At 43.2% G+C, this 23,699-nt stretch overlaps 1 protein-coding gene across 6 annotated transcripts; it reads right to left on the reverse strand.

Annotated features, from left to right (window-relative positions):
* Positions 1-1,897: 1,897 nt before the first annotated feature.
* On the reverse strand, positions 1,898-23,101 carry ZNF18 (zinc finger protein 18). 6 transcript variants are annotated; one of them, XM_081115814.1, is made up of 8 exons: positions 22,531-23,101; positions 21,829-21,938; positions 16,488-16,989; positions 15,059-15,248; positions 14,548-14,639; positions 9,019-9,103; positions 8,258-8,365; positions 1,898-3,148 (listed from the first exon to the last, which is right to left on the reverse strand). In XM_081115814.1, the coding sequence occupies exons 3-8, from the start codon at positions 16,875-16,877 to the stop codon at positions 2,361-2,363; spliced, it is 1,653 nt and encodes a 550-aa protein (XP_080971940.1). In that variant the 5' UTR covers positions 16,878-16,989; positions 21,829-21,938; positions 22,531-23,101; the 3' UTR covers positions 1,898-2,360. The 6 variants fall into 6 exon arrangements, with proteins under 6 accessions (XP_080971940.1, XP_080971945.1, XP_080971943.1 ...); XM_081115819.1 differs by having other exon boundaries at positions 9,019-9,097; positions 14,548-14,636; positions 22,531-22,580; XM_081115817.1 differs by having other exon boundaries at positions 14,548-14,636; positions 22,531-22,580.
* Between the last annotated feature and the right edge of the window lie 598 nt (positions 23,102-23,699).

Below are 23,699 nucleotides of genomic sequence, written 5' to 3' on the forward strand. Positions count from 1 at the left end.
AACTTAGTTTTCTAGAATTTATTCTATGGAATGCATTTTCACTGGGAGCGTAAGCAGTTCCAGTTTCATGAGTTTTAAAGAGTTCTATGGGTAGGCTTCTTTGGTAAGAAGAGTCCAGGAGGGCCGAGTATCCTTTTCAGCATCACTCTTCACACATATCCTTGCAGAGACTTTTCTGGATTGAGCAGACATCAGAGTCCCCTTGGAGGGCTTGTTAACACAAAGATTGCTGGTCCCCACCCTTTAGAGTCTACGATTCAGTAACAAATTGCCAATGCTGCTGGTCCGGGAACCACTCTTTGAGAACTCCTGATTTAGAACATAAATACCCATGCCCTGGCTGGTGTTGCTCAGAGGGCAGAGCGCTGGCCCACACACCAAAGAGTCGCAGGTTTGATTCCCAGCCAAGGGCACATACCTAGGTTGTAGGTTCAATGCCCAGTCCCAGTTGGGGAGCTTGCAGAAAGCAACCAATAGATGTTTCTCTCTCTCCCCCACCACCCTTCCTCCCTTCCACTCTCTCTAAAAATCAATGGAAAAAATATCCTCAGGTGAAGATTAACAAAAAATAAAATTAAAATAAAACATAAAAACCCAGCCCTGGCCAATGTGACTGTTGGCTGAGCATCCTCACATGCTCCAAAAGGCGTAGGTTCGTTTCCTGATCAGGGCACATGCCCATGTTGTGGGTTCAATCCCCAGTCGGGCTGCATGCAGAAGACAACCAATCAATGTTTCTCACATCTGTCTCTCTCCCTTCCTCTAAAATGAATTTAATAAAAAACACTTTTTTGCCCGGCCAGGCGTGGCTCAGCGGTTGAGCGTTGGCCTAGGATCCAGGCAATTAGGGTTCGATTCCCGGTCAGGGCACATGCCCGGGTTGCGGGCTCCATCCCCAGTTGGTGTGTACAGGAGGCAGCCCATCAATGACTCTCATCATTGATGTTTCTCTCTCTCTCCCTCTCCTTTCCTCTATCTGAAATCAATATATTTTTTTTTAAATTAAAAAACACTTTTTTAAAAGTATTTTTTTAAAAACCATAAAACCCCACCATCCTACAAACCTCTGCTCTGCAGAATGCAGCATCTAATGCCAGTTCTTTCAGGATTTTCCTGCTTCCTGCCCTGTGGTCCCCACACCCCCTAAGGGCCTTATTCTTGTCTTCATGCTCTAAGGGAGTTAAGTGCTTCTGGAATCCAAGAATTCCAATTTCAGTTTGGTCTCCCCTCTCAACAACCAGTAATGGACTTCCCATTGTGTGCCAACAACTAGCAGTTTCCTGCCTACAGGTTAATGTCTTCAGCTGCCTCCCTCATTAGCATTGTGTCCTGCCCCCCCCCCCCCCCAGCAAGAACAGTAAAATAAGAGCACGCAAGGGGAGAACCACAAAGGAAAGGAGAGGAAGTCTAACTATACAAGAGCAGCCAGCTTCGGGACATGTAACTTTTGAAGATAAGGACAAGTGAGCAGGTTAGATATATGTGTTAATAAGCCTCTAGATATTACTATAAATTAAATCAATATTACTGACTTCTTCCTAACACCTACAAGCAAAATTATGTCATAAAGATAATTTTAAAGCACAGAACACTTTGGCAAAAATGGTAGCCTAAGTGGGATGCCAGTAGAAAGAGGGGCAGCTTGAGGTGTGCAAGCCAGTGGGAGGTGGGCTCAGACAGAGGATACCAGGGACAGACTTACCCGAGACAAACAAGCACAGCACTGGCCAAGCTCTCACATCTGAGCACCAGGCCAGCACTTTCCTACCAATGTGCAGCTGGTTGATACTTGATAGGTTTGTGTGGGATGCTCTAAGCGCTCGACTACCATTGAGGGTCTACGAGAAATGCACTTTCAGTTACAGTCAACACACAATGGACACAAATGAGACAGGAGTGACTCTACTAAGTTTATTTAAAACAGGGACAGAACATTAACTTTGCACTGGTGTGACAAAGAGCACAGGTGAGCTCACTGGCCCTCTATGTCCCCCCTTTCCTAACAGACGGCCTGCTCTAGGACCCCACTTCTAAAGGGCTGGTCCAAGGTTCTTCACATGAGCAGCAATTGTGGCTCCCCAGGCAGCACTTCTAAAACTGGATCTCCAAGCAACAGCTTTTTCCCATCTCGTCCCCAAAAAAGAGAGGAGGTGAAAGACAAAGACTATCCTTTCTCCTGATGCAGAAGCAAGAAAACCAGAGTAAAATCCAATCCAGGCTGACATATCCTCCAAGTCCAAACTCACATTCAGGTACTCTTCTCCAATCCACGCAGGATAGCCTCTAAGAGACGTAATTTCTCCCGAGGAGCTCAGTGTTGTAAATGGACCAGCATACAGAAATGGGCTAAGACAGTGTGGCTACTGAAAGGACTTCTTTCCTAAATGGGATCTTTGATGTTTATCAAGACTGGAACTCCAGCTGAAACTTTTCCCACAGCGGGAACATTTGTAAGGTTTCTCTCCTGTGTGAACCCTCTGATGTCTATTAAAGTTTGATCTCTGGATAAAACTCTTCTCACAGATGGGACATTTGTAGGGTTTCTCTCCTGTGTGTATTTTCTCATGGTGGCGCAGTCCTGAGAAGTCACTGAAGCCTTTCCCACAGTAGTCACATTTACAGGGCTTCTCTCCCGTGTGAATTCGCTGATGTTTCACAAAGTCAGAGCTCCGCAGGAAGGCCTTTTTGCAGGTGGGGCACTGGAGGTATGTCTCCCTGGTGTGAGTTCTTTGGTGAAAAACAAGCTGAGAATTCCTGTAAAAGGTTTTCCCACACTCCCTGCAGGTGGGCAGCTTCTGGGCCATGGGGGCTCTCAGCTGCCCTTTAGGGGAGGCCTCTCTCTTCTCTTCCAGCCACAGCACGGACAGTTCTCCTGCATGAGGATCAGGCAGGTGATGGCCTAGTTGTTTCGCAGAGTTCCTTTCTTGAGGAGAGAGCTGTCCCCCTGTCCCCTCACCCTGAAGGTTTTCCTGAGCCTCAGGGAGATTCTCTCCTTCTCCAAAGTGTCTCGGCTCATCCGCAGTGAAGAGGCCACTTAAGGAAGCCTGAAAAGGTGCCTCCTCTGAGGCATGACAGGAGGCATCTGGAGGTTCCTGGTCCCTATAATTTTCCAAGTTCAGGTTCTCTTTGTCATTTTCCTGTCTACTGCCTGAAAGAAGAGAGATTTAAAATAGTTCAGTACATGGCATGCCCTATTTTCTAATTCATATGTCAAAGAAAGAGCCATCATAAAACATTAATTCTTTTACCAAGGGGGCATCAGTGAATGAGGGAGAAAAGCTCCATCCGCCCTGAGTGCCTGGCACTCGCTTCACTTGTGCTATCCTTTCTCCTGATGCAGAAGCAAGAGATGCAGATGCAAAGCAAGTGACTTTGCATCTCCTGACTCAGCCGGGACCCGAGGAGAACGTCTGACGCAGAGGAGGGCTCACAGAGAGCACTGCTGACACACACACATCTCCCCGCAGAAAAGCAGCATGTGCTTTTTTCTAATTACAGTTGACATACTATATTAGTTCAGTTGTACGACATAGGGATTTGACATTTATATACCTTAAAAAGTGATCACCACAGAAGTTTAGTAACCATCTGTCTCTGTACATAGTTAGTGCAACATTAATGACTATCCCCCAGGCTGTACATTACATTCCCGGGACTTATTTTATAATCTCAGGTTTGTACTTCTTAATCCCCTTCCCCTCTTCCACCACTCATCTTTCAAAATCCTCTCGCTTCTGACAACTATCAGTTTGTTATTTGTATCTATGAGTTTGCTTCGGTTTCATTTTGTTTGTTCATTTGTATTGTTTTTTAGATTCTGAATATAAGCGAAATCATATGGTATTTGTCTTTCTCTCTCTGACTTATCTCACTTAGCATAATACTCTTTAGGTCCATCCATATTGTTGCAAATGACAAGATTTCGTTCTTTTTTATGGCTGAGTAATATCCCATTATATTTATTTGTTTCTGTGTGTGTGTGTGTGTGTCACCTCTTCTTTATCCACTCATCTGTCAACGGAAATCTAGGTTGCTTCCCTTGGCTATTGTAAACAATGCTGCAATGAACAAGGAGATGCATATGTTTTTTTGAATTAGTGTTTTCACTTTCTGAAGATAAATACCCAGAAATGGAATTGCTGGGTCATAGAGTAGCACTATTTTTACATGTATTTATTAAGAACCAGGAAAAACAAGTATATTATATGAGAATACTACTTTAAAAAATGACTGGTTATTATCTGAATATATGTACATATAAATATGATCACTAAAAATAATTTTAAAAGTATACAGAAGATAACCAAATCAACCTTAATTATACAACCTAGAGGTAACAAGTATACATTTCCTTCCAGTCTTTTTTTTTTTTTTAAACTATATCTTTATTGACCCGAGAGAGAGGAAAGAAGAGGGAGAGAGAGAAAAACATCAATGATGAGAGAGTCATTGATGGGCTGCCTCCTGCACGCCCCCAACTGGGGATCGAGGCCACAACCCGGGCATGTGCCCTGACCGGGAATCGAACTCCAATCGCCTGGATCCTAGGTCGACGCGCAACCGCTGAGGCACACCTGGCCGGGCTCCAGTCCTTATTTAACCAATACATATGAGTGTACGTGCTTTCATCTGACATAATTGATAGGTTGTATATACAGTTCTATATCTGGCTTTGTAGCATTTAAATTGTAAACGACGGTCTTTATCAATTTCATATGGTTCCTTTACAAGGAACCTAGAAATTCATGAAATGCAATGTGTCATTTTATTATGGTTTTAATGTACAGTGAGGTTGTAGCATAAAAGTGAATCTATGCTTGAATCCAGCATTCACTGTGCTTTGTTAACTCATGTAACAGTTGAAATTTTATTTTTCTCATCATAACTTAGGTTTTTGGTCATTACAAGTTAATGATGCATATAGCAAAGATTTTATTTTGGTGGTGGAATTTATTTTCAGTTTTTGTAAATTACTTTATTCCTGTAGATCTAATGAAGTTATTTACCTTTCTCTTTCCTATATTAGTCTTTCAGATTATCTGCTAAAGACCCAGGAACCTGCAAGAGAAGTAGACCTGAACTTGTTAATTTACAAAGCCTTAGAACATACATATTCTTCTCAAATGGCAAAGGCACTTTCTCTTGTCCTTAAAGAAGCCTTTATAAATATCATTTAAAAAGCTGAATAATGGTCCATCATGAAGATGTCATAATAATAAACTTATAATTTATTTAAGAATTCTCCTACTGTGGTATTTTTACAACTATAAATAATGCAGTGATAGCATTTTTCTTCATAAATTTTTACCCACATTTCTGATCAATACCTTAAAGGAGGTTCCTTGAAGTGGAATTACTATGTCAACAGGCATAAATATTGTCATTAAGGCTCTTGATGCGTATTGACACACTGATTTCCAGAATGACTCTATCCCCCTCTGGTGTGAGAAGCCAGGCCAAGTGAAGAACAGTTTCAATACTTAAGTACTGAATACTTTAAAAAGATTGCCCATTATTTAGACCAGTGAAAAATGGCTTTTCATTGTTAAAAGTTTTAATTTTTAAAGCATGAATTTTTCACACTTATGAGCTATTTTTCATACTCCAACACTGCTGTCCATTTTTTATTAGGAAAGTCATTTTTTATTATCAACTTGCATTAACTATACACTAAGAAAAATAATCATTTATCTGTCATGTTCATAAAAAATGTTCTTCACCAATCTGGTTTCGTTGCCTGGGGTTATTTCTATGTATAAAAGTTGTAAGGGGTTTTCTTTTTAAATATATTGAAGTCTATAAATCTTTTCCTTAATGATTTTTCCATTGCTTTTATACTTATAAAAACCTCCATCCTGCCCTGGCCAGGTGGCTCAGTGGTTGGAGTACCATCCCATATACCAGAAGGTTGCGGGTTCAATTCCTAGTCAGGACACACACCGTTCAATCCCAGGTGGGAGGTGAGAGGCAAAGGATCGATTTTTTTCTCGCATGGATGTTTCTCTCTCTCCCCCTCCACATTCTAAAATCAATAAAACATGCCCTAGGGTGAGGGTTATAAAAAGAAAAAAACTTTCATCCAGACATGAGTCAAATAGTCACTCACTTTCCTCTTTACTATTATCATATTTTATGTCTTTTTCATCTATTTCCAACTTTTTTTTAGTATATAACATACATCAAATTTAAACCACTTCCTTTTCCCAAAGAGTCTTTTTCCTGACATTGCTCACTGAAGACAGGTCGTCCCACGGATCTGTGAGAATCCCAGGGTATGGAGATTCGCACACAGACCAGCTTCCTTCCCTGGGCTGCCTTTTCTGTTCCATTAGTCTGTGCATCTATTTTCACATCAGTATCCCAATATTTTAATGATTTTACCTATTTTAAATGACAGGATCTTAATATTTAGAGATCTAATATTGATGAAACATTCTTCTTTCTAAACTTTTTACTATTCTTGCAGTATTATTCCAGATAATTACTTAAGAATCATTTTTGCAAATAATGTTTTTAATCCCTTGGGATTTTGATTAGAGGCATGTGTAGACGGCTTTGTGAGGCTCGCTCCTCTGCTGGCCTGTGTTACCTAGGAGCTGTTCTTCCATATGCTCAAGTGAAACAGCGTGCACATGCTCTCCTGTAACTTTCACACCCCGACTAAGTCCAGATCTGGCACACCAGCTAGCTGGATCTTTCCATCTTTTCCTCGTTGCTTCCACATGGGTCTGCGGTCTCATGCCTGCACATCTGGACTCCTACATCAACTTCCCACAGGGTTCCTCTCCCCCAAGTACCCCCTCCCAGGCTTTCCTGCACACTGCTACTTCCTCAGCCTCTCTTTCACATATCCTCTCCACAAGAACCTGCAATGGCTTTAGTTTCCCTTATCGAGACAGGCTGCCTCTGTTGGTTCTCTACAGTCTGGTACAAGGCAAGATGTAATGGGCATGTCAGCAGATGGAATGAAGGGAACAAGAAAAGAATGAGTTGGGGACATAGGGAGCTATATATCACAAGCAGTCCTACTGCAAGGAAGTGCATGGGAAATCTCTGTACCTTCCACTCAATTCTGCTGTGATCATGAAACTGCTCTAAAAAATAAAGTCTATTAAAACATAATTCCTACTGCAATAACCTCTAAAGCAATATTCTCAAACTTTTTTGTCTGCTACCCACAGTAAGAAATATGTTTATATTGAAATACAGTATATGCACATATATTTGGAACAAAAATTTCCTGAAACACTATCTATCCTGATATTTAATATTTCCTACTTACATCCTGATATTTTCTATTTAATTGTATTCTTTTTTTTTTTTTTTTATGATGGCTATAACCTATAAAATGATTTCATAATACACTAATTGGTCATGAAATGCAGTTTGAAAAATACTGCTCCAAAGGTAACTTTGTGAAATAGTATTATGATAAATATATTCCTTAAAATTAAAATCCTGTCTCATTTGACGTTTTCTCTCTGTGGTATTTAGCAAAGAAAAAGAATTCAATACCACTGGGGAGAAAGAATGATGTCATACAGTTCATGTCCTTCCTACAAGACGGGTCTTTTGCGTATGTAATAGTGTGTATGTCTAAGTAGATTTGGCAGAAAGGTTTCACATAAGGGCAGTATTTTAGAATAATGTAGAAGGCAAAGGGGGATTGCTATTTTACAACAGAACAAGTTCATATTTCTTCTTCCCCAGCCCTAAACACATATTTGTATGAAATATTTGTTGTTTGTGCTACTTAATGAGTTACGTGCATTAAGATTAGCTAACACGTGTTTTTCTGTTTGTGTGTGTGTGTGTGTTTGTTTTACTTTATTTTGTTGAGGGTGAGGTGGTTACTATTCACTACAAACAGAATAAAAAAAGTCTAATTACTCTGAACCCTCGAACAAGAGGAAGGGTAGTAACAGCTGTCACATGACCTTTTTTGTAATAGAATTCTACCCATATCTGTACTGGTCTCCATCTGTACTAATCTTAGCTCTCTCTGAGAAAGTTAGTTGTCACAACAGATAAGACTGAAGGCAGCAGATTCAGGTGTGGTCTTTCTTCCCTCATTAACTATGAGTGTCAACAGCACCAGAGCCAGAGATTAAGGAGACCTGACTTCCATTTTCAAACCAGACTAACCAGATCATGCCTAGTCAGAATCAATGGAACAGAAACCAAATCCTAATATCTCCCCCCCATCTCCATTCCATGACAGACCAGAAATGGCTCTGACCAATGAAAGATTACTCACCTCTGCAGGTGGGTCTCGGGATCTTCTCACTGACGTGAAGGTACAGTCCTGCCAGTTCTTGCCCATATTCTGTTGAAGTAGTCAGGTCAGGCTTGGAATTGGAAATGCCTGGTACAAAGAGAGATAACATGTGGGCCTCGATGAACTAGGAGGACTGGGGACCCAGCTGTTTTTCAAAGGAGTGTCCTGAGTATGAAAGGAAATATGAAGGCTCTGGAGACCACTTAAGGCAACTCATCTTAGGATATGTGGAGCTTCTAAGATACCAATGCTCACAAGATAAGCAGGATAGATGGTGAAGACCACAAAAAGAAGAGTCTGGGCAGGTAGAGTCAGACCACCTGATGACTACGACCCCTCCAATAGTTGGTTGAGACTGTGGTTTAGTATTAAAGAGCATGGACTCAGAACCAGCCACAACTGAGTTCCATCGTAACTCAGCACTTACGAGCTAGGTAACAGTGAGCAAGTGACCTGATCTGACACTCACCTCCATCACCTTAAAAACAGGAACAACATCACCCACTTCATAGATTCAAGGTGCATAATGCACCTCTGACAGTTCCTGGTACACAAAATACGTTCAATACCAGGAAGTTCTTACTATAACTCTGCTAACTCCAACTCACTCCAGTTCCCAATGGTGTTGCTATGATACTCTGCACCCAGACATATTCAAGGAGAGCAGCTATCTCTAAGAGTACATAGAAATGCTTAACAGTCCTTCCATCTCCTTGCATCAGGCTAGCCCATGCCCTCACCTCCTGAGACCATTTTCCCATAGGTCTCCAGCATGAGATCCCAGTATTGCTCCTTTTGAGTGGAATCCAGGTGCCTCCACTGCTCCTAGAAAACACACAATGCTGTGAATTCACTGAAAGTCTTTGAACCCTGCCTTCCCTGCCTATAGGAGGCTGAGAAGAAGGGGTTGTACCTTCGGAGCCTGGCCGCTGGAATATGTAGGAATCATGGGAGGTAGTTCAAGGAAAAAGGCCAAAGGGAAACCACAGTCCCTACATTAGTATTTCTTGCCTATGTCTTTGAACAGTGGGAGCGTGGTATTCCCAATATTTCATTAAAACCTGGAAATTCAAGAGGGAAAAGAAGAAAATTAAAAAGGTATTTATTGGAAAAGCAGCTGTAAATCAGTAAAAAAGCGGGAAGAAGTAACAATGAAGTCAACTGAGCTGTAAACCTCACTGGGAAAGAGACTGGTGGACTCAGAGCATCGGGAGAGGCTGCAGCCACACACCGGGGATCTCCAACACTTCTGAGTTTAGTGTCTAACAGCAAATCAGTTTCCTGGGAAACTGATGAGTTGTCTGGAGCAAGATGCCCCTCAAGTATCCCCAAAACATCTTTTTCTTAGCCTATGACACTGGAGACTCGAGACTCAACACTGGGAATGCCATCTAAGTAGGGTCTACTTTTGTGAATTCAAATTTCAATCTCCCCACCAACGAAACAACTGTGAGAAACTCAGATGGTATAGGAGAGTGATTTACAGCACAGTCCTTGGAGTCAAACATACTGGGTTTCAAGTCCCAGTTCTGCCACTTCCTAGCTGTGATCCTAAACAAGCTACTTAACCTTTCTGGGCCTCAGTCCTCACTTAATGAGAGCACCAAACTCAAAAACTGTTGAGAGGCTTAACAGGAGTAGTGCAAGTGTCATCTGTTTTGAGCACACTGCACTCTTCACTCACAACACTCATCAGTTTATTAAGTAGCTATGTAAATGTACACTATGTATATGACAGAACACCCAATCTTTTTTATACACACACATATGAAAGTATTTCATCAACAGTCAGCTCCACTGGCACATAGCACCATGAGAAAAGATTCTCCACTGTGCTCTTCTAGTCCCCAGACCCAGCACATCACAGCGAAGGACAAGTCTTTTAACTATCAGATCCTGAGGAGGGGAGGGGGAGGAAGAAGGGGAGAAGGGAGGGGAGGGAGAGGAAGGAGGAAGGAAGGAAGGGGAGGGAGGAGGAGAAGAAAGAAACAAAGAAAGAGAGAGGGAGGGAGGGAGGCAGGGAGGGAGGGAGGAAAAGGTGTTGTTGAAAAATGAAAAGGTGAAAAGAGACCTTGATATATTTGACTATGTATTTAACTATTTACTATAACCGCATTTTTAATATAAACTTTCACTTAGAGTGTTTTTATTTTTAAAGTAAAAATCATTAGCAGCTTATTTTGTTCATCTCCTATGGATGAAGCTACCTTAACAACTTCCTAAAAATAGCCAACTTGAGCAAACACTGCCGACTACAGGAGCACTCTGCCTTCCCAGGGGGAACACAGGCCCCCGCCTCAGCGCTGCCAGAGAGAAGGCTGGCAACTCCAAGGATGTGACATCTGACTGGCAGTCTGGCTTGCAGGATATGACGCTATTCCATAGGCACCAAACAGTAGCCACCAAGCACAGTACAAGATAAAAAAGAACACAGCCACCAAAATCCCAAGGGCTGCAATCAGTCCTCAGAAGCCAGCAGAGGCTTCAGGACTCTCCAAACAGTGTACCCGCAGCTGAAAGCCACTAATTTACTCAAGGAACTGCAAACAGCTCAGGACGCTTGAACAAAACCTCTTACCTAAGAGGCAGGGCACCTGACCTGGCCAGTGTGGTTCAGTTAGTTGGAGCATCATCCAATGCACCGAAGGGTTGAGGGTTCGATTCCCTTTCAGGGCACATACCTAGGTTGTGGGTTCAATCCCTGAGCGAATATGGGAGGCAACCAATTGATGTTCCTCCCCCCCTCGCCCCGCCTTCCCCTCTCTCTAGAGAAAATCAATAAACATATCCTCGTGTGCAGATTAAAAAAAAAAGAGAGAGGCAAGACACCAAGTGCAGCCATCTTGCTTTTAAAAGAGGAGGAAAAATTAAATTCCTACTTTGGAAGGGTGGAAGTAGGAGTTTGATGGAGAAATTATGTCAATTTTGTGTGGAAACAGCACCACCTTGTGGGACATTATGAGACATTACCACAACTGACTTGCACCAAGTTCTTTGCACTGGGTTCCATTCCCGAAATCTGGAAACACAGGGATGTGAGTCAAGTATCCCCATGTGTATGTGAGGTTCTAACTCAGTCACGGGTTCTAACAATAAAATCCTGCTGTGTAGGGCCACTACTGCATTATCCTGGCATTATTCATCAAGTTCCTAATTTATGAGAGATTAGGGAAAGCAATTACTTATATTTTAAAAATCCCTTCACTGTCCTGGCCAGGGTGCACAGCAGTTAGTGTCGCCCTGTGCACTGAAGGGTCGTGGGTTCAATTCCCAGTCAAGGGCATGTACGTCAGTTATAGGTTCAATCCCTGGCCCCAACTGGGGTGCATGCAGGAGGCAACCAATCGATGTGTCTCTCCCACATCGATGTTTCTCTCTCTCTCCCACCCCTTTCCACTCTCTCTAAAAATCAATGGAAAAAATATCCTCGGGGGAGGATTAACAAAAGATAAAGTAAAAATAAATAAATAAATGAAAAAGCCCTTCACTTACAAGGGATTCCATCAAATATCAAGGTCCTTCTGATGTAAATACTTGTTAGTTTGGGGAAAGGATATTAGGATTGAGTAGGGATGATATTTATTTGTTTAGACTGAGTGGCTGTTAATCAGTTATCTGCTAAATATAAGGAATTTAACACACACCACACACACATACCACACATTCACATAGTACTGCTGGTGAGCATTTTAAATCTTTTGACTTTAAGCAATCCAGAACAGGTCATGGTTAATGTTGTTATGTTATGTAAATTTAAAATGTGTTAATAAGTTGTATATACTTTTCATAGGGATGCCCTGTACTTACTATAGGATCAACAATAATCCTCCAAATCTGCTTGAAATATTTAAGAGAATACACAGTTTTTTTTTACCAAGCAATCTCCTGCCTAACAGTTTGGTTTCTGGGTACCTTGAAAGCAAGAAGGCACCCCTGAGTCACTGAAAAGGCACCCGTATATCCCTTCCCTGCACCCTCCCCATCCCTTTCCCAGGGTGAACTACAAAGCTGGTGTCCAGTTTCTAAATCCCAGAGCCCAGCACGCTGAGGCTCAGGCCCGATCTTCAGTCCCACATTAAGCAGCACCTATGGGCTTCCCTATGTTCATCTGCACTCTGTATTACCTCACGAGGCAAATCCCAAGAAGGGTTCCCCAAAGGTTTCAAACAATGTTTTGATTAAGATATATAGGTTCCTGGAAAACTTTATTTTTATCAAATATAACTTTTCAGAATTTTTAACTACATTATCAAGATGAACCTGTCCCAGAGACTTCTGTTTACAGACAAGATGTAGTAATAGGGACTGGATTTACTTTTGTGTCTGAAAAAACTGAAAGAAGAGACAAAATATTCAAAACAATGGTTTTTGGATATGGCACGTTAGAGTAGAACAGAGATCCCTGAAAGTGGTAACAAATTAGGTGAGCCCTATAGTTGCCCACAATTACGCCTATAGAACATCCAGAGCAGCAGAGAGGGGAAGCTGGCAGAGCCAGGCAGGCCCCTGGTTGAACAGGAGGAGCACAACGGGGTTAGAGAGTCAGCAAGGCAGAAGACCAGAGTGGGGGATCTGCACTAAGAGAGCTCCAGAGATCTGCAGAGGGCCCCCCCTGGGTCCAGAAAAGAACCACATAAAAGAAGTGGAGGGAACAAGCCTCTGAGCTTGCATGGTGCTGGGAATACCTCACATCTCAAGAACTGCAGTGGAAACCTTGTCTATCAAGGAGCAGCAGGTAGAGTCCTAAGAAGGGTATTGCTTCAGTAGTGGGGAAAATTAGCCCTATACTAAATGCTTCTCTGATGCCATATAACACACCGTGTCCAAGTAATCTAACCATATCCCAGAGCACAGCTCAAAGACCTTTATAGGAATGCAAAAATATCCAGCCCTAGCAAGGTAAAATTCATGTTTGCCACATGATTAAAGATTACTGGGCACACAAAGAAGCAGAAAAACACAACTCATAATGAGGAAATCAATTCATCCATCAAAACTGACACAGGTGATAAATTAGTAGACAAGGACATTAATACAGATGTTATACCTATATTCTATATGTTTAAGAAGGTGGAAAAAAGATTGTACATATTAAGTACATACACAGAAGATATAATAAAGCCCCAATTCAAACTTCTAGAGATTAAAAATATATCTGAGATAAAAAATACACTGGATAGAATTAACAGCAGATTAGACACCAAAGAAGAAAAGATTAATGAACCTGAAAGCATTAAAATAGAAACTACCCAAAATAAAGCAGAAATTAGAAAAAGAGCATCAATAAGCTGTAGGACAACTTAGAGAGATCTAATACATGTACACACATTATCATCACACACATCCTACATGTGTATTATTCTCAGAGTCCTCAAAGAAGGAAAAAAGGAAGAAAGGCAGAGAAAAAGTTGAAGAAATCATGGCAAAAAATGTTCCAAATTTGATGAAAACTATAAATCCACAGACCCAAGAAATTTAATGGACACAAGCATAAGAAACATGAAGAAAATGATTCCAAGGCATATCACAGTCAAACTATTAAAAACCAGTGAGAAAATATTCAAAGAAGCAAGCAAGAAAGATACATTATATGCAGAACAAAGATAAGAGTACATAATGGCATGATTCTGTTTCATACAAGATTCTAGGAAATGCAAACTAATGTATGGTAACAGAAAACAGATCAGTAGTTGCCTTAGAACTAGGCAAGTGTGGAGGGGGAGCAGGGAGGGAAAGGAAACTTCTGGTGGTGACAGATGTGTTTTATTATCTTGTTTGTTGTTACTGTTTCATGTTTGTATATATATATCAAAAAACTTACCAAATTGTACACTTTAAACATGTGCAGTTTACTGTTTGTCAATTATACCTCCATAGAGTTGGGGAGGGGGAGAAGATTAACCTGTCCCACACTGATACAACCACTCAAAATCTCGAACTGACTCCTCTGTGAGAGGCTTAAACTAGGAAATGAAATAGTCACTTCTTAGCATTACCCAAAAATAATAAAAAAGGAGAGACAAGATTGCCTCTTCAGGGCAACTTCTTCCAGGGCCCAGATTCCATTACTCAAGATGATAATTAGGAAACAGTCTGTCTTAAGAAAAATGCTGAAGGTTGGGTTTCATCCCACAGGTATAGATATTCTAGATAACTGCTAGGCCATCCTTTCTACTCATTTGAAACCTCTCCCCCTTCAATCCTCCTCTCTACTGACACATCCTCAAAGCCTGGTTCAGGGGCGAAAGGAACAGGGCGACGCAGCTCACCTGAGGTGCTGTGTGGAGAAGTGAGGCTCCGAAGTCCTGGTCCCTGGTGAGCCTCTCCTCGGGTTGGGCAGGAAACTGGGAAGCAGCCACTGCTGAAGAGAAACAGGAAGTGTAAAGAACCAGCTGTCCTCCTCAACCAGTCCCCAGAGGGTACAGGTAAGAATCTTCACAAATCACAACTGATCTGCTCCACCATCTATGATTTTAAGAACTGCAGTTACCTCCCTAACAAACTGCAACTCCCTCCAACCTTCCAGACTCACCCAGATTTTCTCCCATCTTTCCTCAAAACCAAAATCCAAAAGGCCTAGCCCAGTCACAAAGAGTTTAAACCACAGGCTGCGAATATGCAAATTAGAGTGGTTCATGTAGGACTACACTGTTTCTGAACTTTCTAGAGATACCCCAATCTGGGCAGCATTATCGTTTGCAACCCACTCTCAGGCCTAGTAACCACAATCCCCAAGTTTCTCCAAGAGAGCACACACTCCACCTAAATAACTGCCCCCACCTAACTCCTGTTCCGCGTCAGACTCCTCCTTCACCACGTGGCTCAGTGGCTCCCCTCGCCCAGGGGGTGAATTCTGAAGTTCCAGCTCCTGAGGCATCACTTCAAGACGAGACTCCACTTCCCCCACTTGGCAGCTTGCAGATTCCACCTTCTTGGATAAGATGTCCTGACCTAGAACCTGGATGCTGATCTGGAGACCACATAGTACTAATTACTGAAAGATCCAGAGTGAGGGTTTCTGAAAGCTTCTATAATAGATTGTAAACAGTTCTCAGGGACATGGAGTAAGAAAAGAGAAAAACAGCTTTTATTTCTAGTATAGCAGGAACCAGTGAGGGAAACATCCTGAGAAAGGCCAAAAGCTGAGGCCTGAACCAGGCTGGAGGCCTTTGAGACACACCACTAATATTGCATTTCTGCTGAACAGTCTTCACCAGTTGAGACACAGGTGTCTTTTGAACAACATCTCAAACATTCTAGTCTAAAGGTGGAATGGGATGGAAGGCTTTATCTTCAACCCCTAATGGATAAGTGTTGAGAGTCACAAGGACTCTTAGAATTAGATGAGGTGTGTGGATACACTGATGAAGTATAATAAGAATTATACTTGGTCTCTGTCCCTGTTTCTGGGCACAGAGCTCCTAAAACCCTTGGAATTACCTGAAGGAGTGACAGGAGCAGGGTTTGTTATTTATAATGAGCCCCTTTCAACCATACCTGAGTTGATGCTAATGAAGTGATTCTTGGTAGGCCCTCAGATAGCTTCAGGATGGAGGCTGGTCACCAGAGGAACCCACCAGGTGATTAGAAGGTTGGAACTTTCAGCCCCTGCCCTCAACCTCTGGAGAGGGCTGGAAATTTTCACTCATAGTGGCCAACGATAAACCAATCATGCCTAAGTAATGAAACCTCCATAACAACACCTAAACTACAGGTTTCAGGGAGCTTGAGTTAGTGAACATACAGGAGTGGGTGGCCTGGAGAAAACGTGGAAGCTGTGTGACCCCATCTCCTCCAACTGCCTATTCCTGAATCATCCTTCATAATAAGCTGGTAAATGTAAGTAAAGTGTTTTCCTGAGTCCTATGAGTCAGTCTAACAAATTATCTGAGGACAGGGTTTTGGAAACCTCCAAATTTATAGCCAGTGGGTTATAAGTATGGGTAGCCCTTGAGACTTGTAACTGGTATCTGAAATGGGGGCAGTCTTTGAGACTGACCCTTATCCTGTGGGATCTGAGTTAACCCCAGATATTCAGTGTCAGGACTGAACTGAACTGTAAGACACCCAGCTGGTATCAGAGAATTGGAGAACCGGTTGCTAGTATAGAAAACTCCACATATTTGTTATCAGAAAAAAGACCACACACTTGATAAGACTCCAGAGGAGCGCTGTGCTTCACTAACAGATCACTGTACCCTATGCTTACCCACTGCCACAGCCTCTGGGGGTCTCCCTTCAAGCTCTCCACCAGGGTCACTGCCTCCTCTCCGCTGCCTGGACACTGTTTCCGCACCCACATCTGAATCTCTCCAGGGAGGATGGTCAGGAACTGCTCCAACATGAGGATCTCTAGGATCTGCTCCTTGGTGTGAACCTCTGGCTGCAGCCACTGGAAACAGAGCTTCCGAAGTTGTCTCAGGGTTTCCTGGGGCCCAGACATCACCTGGTAACGAAACTGCCTGAAAAGCTGGCGTGCAGTCTCGGGGCTGGAGGGCTCCCCTCTAAGAGCAGCATCTGGTCCAGAGAACGGGAAGTCCTCAGCCTTTGCCAGTGGTGGCAGCAGGACTAGGGCCTGCCCCAGCTCAACGGGCATCATCTGGCCTGGCAAGTCCTTTTATGTGAAGTTCTTCTGGGATGAAGTTGTCTCTGGGGAGAACCAGGTCCTCACAGAGCCTCTCACAGGAACACAAGAGGAGTGAGATCGAGGGCTACACAGAAGGAAGGAACACATTTTGAGAAAGAACAAATCCACATGCCCTACCTGAGAAGCCTAGGAGTCAACCACCGATGTTTTCAAATCAATGGACACACTATTTTATTTTGAAAGACTGTAAACATGAAGCCACAAAGCTAACCACTAATACATATCTAAACAGTCACCATCACCCTGAGCATTTTATAACATCCCCTCTTGGTATTCAAATGTCCAGCCCGAGTAGAAAAATTAAATGCACCACATGAAGCATCTTTACTACGGGTTTCCAGGGAAACAGCTCTTCTGCAAAATACTTCTATATCTGCAGCCACATGTCAGCAGACTAAAAAAATAAAGCTGAGCCCTAGCCAGTCTTGGTCAGTGGTTAGAATGTCAGCTTGCAGACTGAAGGGTCTCAGGTTCCATTCCAGTCAAGGGCACGTACCTCGGTAGCAGGCTCAATCCCCGGCCCCAGTCGGGGTGTGTGCAGGAAGCAACCAATCGATATGTCTCTCTCACATCAATGTCTCTCCCTCACTTTGTCTCTCTCTCCCTTCCACTGTCTCTGAAAAGCAATAGAAAAAATATCCTCAGGTGAGGATAAAAAAATAATAATAAAAAAATAAAGCTGAACAAAGGCATCAATGCCCTAGAAATAAAGGCTAATGCTGAAATGATCAGATGCTTCCACAACAAATATGAGGTTGAAGAGAACAAATTAACTCTTCCTCAAAAAGTGCAATGAAGTTTCTAAGTGACCTCTTCTGAGTGTCATGGGAGTTTATAAAAAAACCTGACACACCTGAAATTTTCAACCTTGGGCTAAAAGAAGGTATAGAATAAATACTAACTACCTCGAAAACATTCTTACAGACTTGAACCAAGTAATGTTATAGTGAATGGTATCAAAATTTAGAAGAGAGCAATTAAGATGGTAAAAAGAAATATTAAATGTCAAAGTAAATGCTATATCTCGTTAGCTTTCTTGCACATAATTCTAACACTGGATTGATTACTGGGTCAATCCTTAAATGTTATGAAGGACCTAGAGGTCATCATTCTCCATAACACCAACCACAACAACCAAAAGACACCCAGTCACTGGGTATCTGGTGTAATCAGACATCAGTACAACACTCTAGCTTTTGATAGCTGCTTTTTACTCAACATATAAAAACCAATGTCCCTATCCCTACCTACCACCTCACCCAAACAGCTCATCCTATATCACAAAATCATCTAAAAACCAAAACAAAGAAAACAAAACAAAATTTCTCAAGAGAACACAAAAGGAAAGAGCAAAGTAAACATATTTCATTCATATATTCATGCAGCAACCAGTATACTACAGTGACATATATTATGTGCTCAATAAATATGTTTCACGAATTCTATTCTGGTCATGACAGAGTAACTGGTAGTATATATAAAACTCAAGAAAACTGATAAGGCAACTTTCTCAAGCACTAGACAACAGGCAGGCAGAAATGAAACCCCTGAAAGAAGAAAAGCTCATGAGGTGAATCCCATGAATATCCTGGCTGTCAGCGTGGGGACAATTTCCCATGGAAAGGAAGCTGGAGCTCAAGCAGACATCAGTAGTCTCATTAAAAAACTAAACTGAGGAGGCAGATATCAGAATTTGGAGCCACTGTCTGGCCAGCATGGCTCAGTGGTTGAGCATTGACCTACGATCCAGGAGACTGAGGTTCCATTCCTGGTCAGGGCACATGCCAGAGTTGGAGACTCGATCCCCAGCAGGGGGCATGCAGGAGGCAGCCAATCAATGACTCTCATCATTGATGTTTCTCTCTCTCTCTCTCCCTCTCCCTTCCTCTCTTTGAAATCAATAAAAAGTATATTAAAAAAAAAAAGAATTTGGAGCCACTGAAATGGCTGGAATCTAAAGAACAGGGCAGCAGAGAGCAGGGAGCTACAGGGGTGGAGGCAGAAGTCTGTGTGGGGTTTCCCTGTGATCCCTTGGCCAAGGGTTAGACTGCTCATTAGCAAGGTGAAACTATGCAAGGTGTAACAAGAAAGTAGCTGCTACCAGATTAAGAACAAAAGAGAGATACAAAAGACCAATCAGTGATGAGAGGCATGGGAGTTTTTGACCACTGAGAGTGGGGAGACCTCTTCCTTCATTAACACTCGAGGCATCCTGAGATACCAGAAAGGCCTCATGTTCAGAGACCATATCCTAGAGTAAGACCTACTCTAAACCTGCCCTGAAAAGCCTAAAGCCAAGCCTCAACAAGATCGACAGAGGTGAGCCAGTCTACTGGTCTAGTCTGATCTAGTTAGAACTTGGGAAATGCCTTGGGCTTTCCAACAGCCTGCCCTAACAAGGCATAAAACCAAGCCAACACAAGTCAAACGTGATTAGTCAGTAACTGAACTGCCAGCTAGAACAAAAGTCAACACACTTTAGAGGAAGATAACAGAATCCTTAGCATCAACAATGTGTCATCCACAATAACTAGGATGCAACAGAAAATTAAAGACATGTTTCAGATAAATAAGGTAGGAGAATTATCCCCCACTGACTTGTACTACAAGAAATGCTAAAGGACATTCTTCCAGTTGAAGGGAAACTCAGATCTACAGAAAGGAATTAAAATCTCCAAAAATAGTAAATATATGATAAATAAATATAAAGTACCATGCTTTTATTTCTAACTTCCTTCAAAGGCAACTGACTTTTAAAAGCAAAAATAACAGTACAAATAGAACATAACATAAGTAGAAGGTATTAAAATAGTACAAAGGAGGGGGTAAATGGAATCAATGGCTTGTTAGGTTATTACATTTATGAACTGCTAGTTGAGAAATAAAAAGTGGGAAGTGAGTGGTAGTGGAAATGGAAAGTGTAAAGGTATTGAGAGGCAAGAAATGAGAAATGTGAACCGTGGAGTGTAAAGTGGTACAATATTAAAGTAGACTCTGACAAGTTAAGGTGAACTTTGATCATTTAAGGATACATACTGTTAGTTGTAAAAATAGAAAAAGAGGTTTAGCTAAAAAGCCAAAAAGGGATACTAAAAAACATTCAATAACCCAAAATGCGATAGGAATGGGTCAAGAGAAGAGTAAGAAAGATCAAATGGAAAAAAGACTACAGTAGACTAACACACAACCAAATCAATAATTACATTAAATGTAAATAGGCTAAACACTTGAATTGCACAGTAGATTGTCAGATTTTAAAAAAGTAAGACCCAATCAAATACTGCCTGCAAGAGGTATTTTACATATAAAGACACAGCTTGGAAATAAAATAGTGGGGAAAAGACATTCTATGCAAGTAGCAAGCACATGAAAGCTGGTATGGTTATATTAGTATTTGACCAAGAGATCTCAAGACAAAGAGAAAAAAGGGGACATTTCATTATGATAAATGGGTTAAGTCATCTAGAACACAAAAGAATCCTAAATGTGTATGCACTTAATACAAGTCTAAAGGGACAAATCCTCAATCATACTTAGAGATTTTAACATCCTTCTGTCAATAACTGATAGAACACGTAGACACTCCCCCTCAAAAGAAAAACAAAATCAGTAAGGATATAGAAAATCTGAACAACACTATCAACCAACTTGATCTTATTGACATTTAGACCCAACAATTGTCAAATACACATTCAAGTGAAGATGTAACATTCACCAAAACAGACGATATGCTTAATTAAGTTTCAAAAGACTGGAATCTTAAAGTATATATTCTCTGATCATAGTGCAATTAAATTTGAAATCAGTAAGATACCAAGAAAATCCTAATATATGAAAATTATTAAATAACAATCTTTAATAATCTATGGTCAAAGGAAAAAAATCACAAAGAAAATTAAAATATGTTATCATACTGAATGATAATAAAAACACAACATATCAAAATTTGTAGAAAACAGCGAAAGCACTGGTTAGAGAGAAATGTACAGCCTCACATAAATATGTTTTAAAAACTGAATAAATATACATGTATCCTTCATTAATCTATTTAGTTCCTGAGTGTCAAATAACAAGTAGCAAGATTTTAGAGACTGATCGGTAGGCTTATTCAAATTTATTTGGTTCCTAAGTTAAGGTGGCAGTTTTAGATAACATTTAAGAAAAATGGCATTTAAGGAAAACTATAGATCTTATAAAATATTTAAATCTGATTTTAGTAATTATATTCTCAAATAATGGTAAGAAAAATGCCTCAATTATTCAAAATTAAATTTCTTTATAGAGAATTTCTGGGTTTCTATCCCAATGACTTCATGAAAATCTGCTTGTTTGTTACCAAAAAAAAAAAAGGTTATCCCAAATGTATAGTTGCTATATTTATTAAAGCAGTAATAAATTAGAATGAATTTTAAAACGTACATCTAGGTAAGTATACTTACTATACATACATGCATAAGTAACCTTTTGTCAAGCACCTACTATTGACACAGACTCTCTTTAACCAAACTTTAGTCCAGCTCCCGAGACCTCTTTTTTGACTAGACCTAGCCCTTGTGCTCTGTCCTCGGACATTCTAGTCCAGTTTTATCAAGAATCTTGCTGCGTCTAGTTTAGGGAAAATGCTCCAGCTTTGGCGTCTGATCAAAGTCCATATTCCCCCACCCTTGGTAGCTGGCCACCCTTGATAAACAAATTCCTTCTTCACCCTAGTCTGCCTTCAGCAAAACGCCTGTCAAGTCGGCTTAGTCAGAATCCCCCCTTAATCCAGATGTTTCCTTTAGTTGTCCATCCACTGACCGCCCCCTTACTCCCTGACTATGAATCTCCACTGGTCCTTGTTGTATTCACTCTCTTTTATGCAAAACCCCATTTTAGTCGTCCCCCTGAGTGAAGTCGGCCTTACCGTCTTTAACAAGCGTCTGGAGTAACGTGTTCTTTCTTTGGGGTGCCTTGAGTAAGGGATCAGCTCCGTATTAGGCCCTGTTCATGTCATTTCTAATCCTCGCAATTACCCTGCAAGGGAAGAATTCAAGTTTATAGATCAGAGGCTCCCCTGGCAGCCACATTCAAACCCAGGAAGCTCTAATGCCTGTGCTTTGGGGTAGGGAGCTTGCCAACGTTTGGGAATTTGGGGGGGCGTGTTTGGGGGTTGCCACGCACGCTTCGGGGGAGCCTCAGGTACTTAGCGCCCCGGAGGCCAGGGCTGCTGAGCCCTAAAAGGCGCTGGGCGGTGCTACCCACCGGCCGTTCCCCACCCTCCGGCCCCTCAGGGCTCCCTGCTCCTGAGGGTCACGTCCAGCTCTGGGGAAGGCAGGACGGAGGGGCCCGTCTCTGGTCCCAGTCCAGAGAAGCGGCTGGAGAGTCCAGGGGGGCCCACGGGCTCCGGGACGGGGAGCCGGGTCGGGGCGCAACCCCCGGCCCGCTCGCAGACCGCCGCCCCTCCCCCGCACCCGCCGCGGCCCCGCGCGCACGCCCAGGCCCACGCGCGCCCACGGACGCCGCCGCCCTCTCGGGGGCCTGGCCGGTTCCGCGCGGACCGGGGCAGCGAGCGCCCGGCTCGACCCGGGAGAACGCGGCCGGGCCCGCCCCGCCCGCGCGCTCTCACCTCGGCCCTCGGCGCCGGCTCCGGGCGCACTTCCGGGAGACCGGCGGCTGCGCGCGCCTCCGGCGGCGGGAGAGGGGCGGGCGGTCGGGGGCGGGGCGAGGGGCGGGACCGGAACTGAGGCGCGGGTTCCGATTGGCCGCCCGCGCCGTCAAGCCTCGCGGGTCCCTGCGCGGCGCTAAGGCCGCTCCCCGCCGCCCGTGCTCCGTCCGGCAGTTGATTCAAGCTTCGCGGGCTCCTGCGATTCTCGGCGAGCACGCGTTTATTAAGGCTCTAGTTGGTTCCCGGCACAGGACCACGCACTGCGACGGCTGCAAAGATAATTTCCGGTCTGCCCCAGGCGCACAGCCAAAGCTGCAATACTCTGCCATGACCCCGGCTCTTAGCCGGCTCGCGCCTGTGGCCGTTCGGACCCCAGCCGGCCTCCCCGAGGCCTCTGATGCCCCGACCGGGCTCCGTCTTGCTTCTCCAGCTCTCACGGCCTCTGCATTTCCTGGGCGCTCGCCTCCCACTTCTCCCCTTGCAGCGCTGGAGTTCAGCGGGGTGCCAGCCTCTCCTCCCGCGGAGACCCCTGCTGAGAAGCCAGGACGAGGGAAGAGGGAAACTGAGGCCGGTAGTCAAACGGCACTTCACAGCCACCTAGAAAATCCACTTGCCAAGCAGTTAGTCGCCATTTAGTAAATCCTGTCTTCCCTAAACCAGGGACACAAGAGTAAGTTGTTTGCACTTCTCCCAAACCAGAGGGTAAATAGCTTAAATCACCGACTCAGGGAGACAGGTAGCAGAAACCCAATTAGTGCCATTTGCCACCCACACCCAAGGACAGATGAAGGTAAGAGAATAAACCTCATTTTCATACATCAGCATAAAGCTGATGAATATTCTATTGAGATCCCCCCTAAGACCTCCCCTAAATGCCCAGCCCTTAAAAACCCCTGCAAAAGCAGTTCCAGCTCTTGCTCTCCATCCCAGGAGCACCCCATGCCTTCTGCCTCCCTCCTCCCCCTTTCCCCACAGGCCTGCATCTCCTAAACTCAGGGTCCCCAGAGGCTTGCAACCTGGGCGGCAATGGGCAGCAGCCGTTCATCCCAGACAGACCCCCTGAACCTGTCCCCCAGGCCCTCTTTTTTCTGACTGCTTAGTGAGCCAAAGCAGCCCAGCCTAGGCTCATT

This window comes from Miniopterus schreibersii, assembly GCF_964146895.1.
Source record: "Miniopterus schreibersii genome assembly, chromosome: 16".
Classification (NCBI taxonomy): Eukaryota; Metazoa; Chordata; class Mammalia; order Chiroptera; family Miniopteridae; genus Miniopterus; species Miniopterus schreibersii.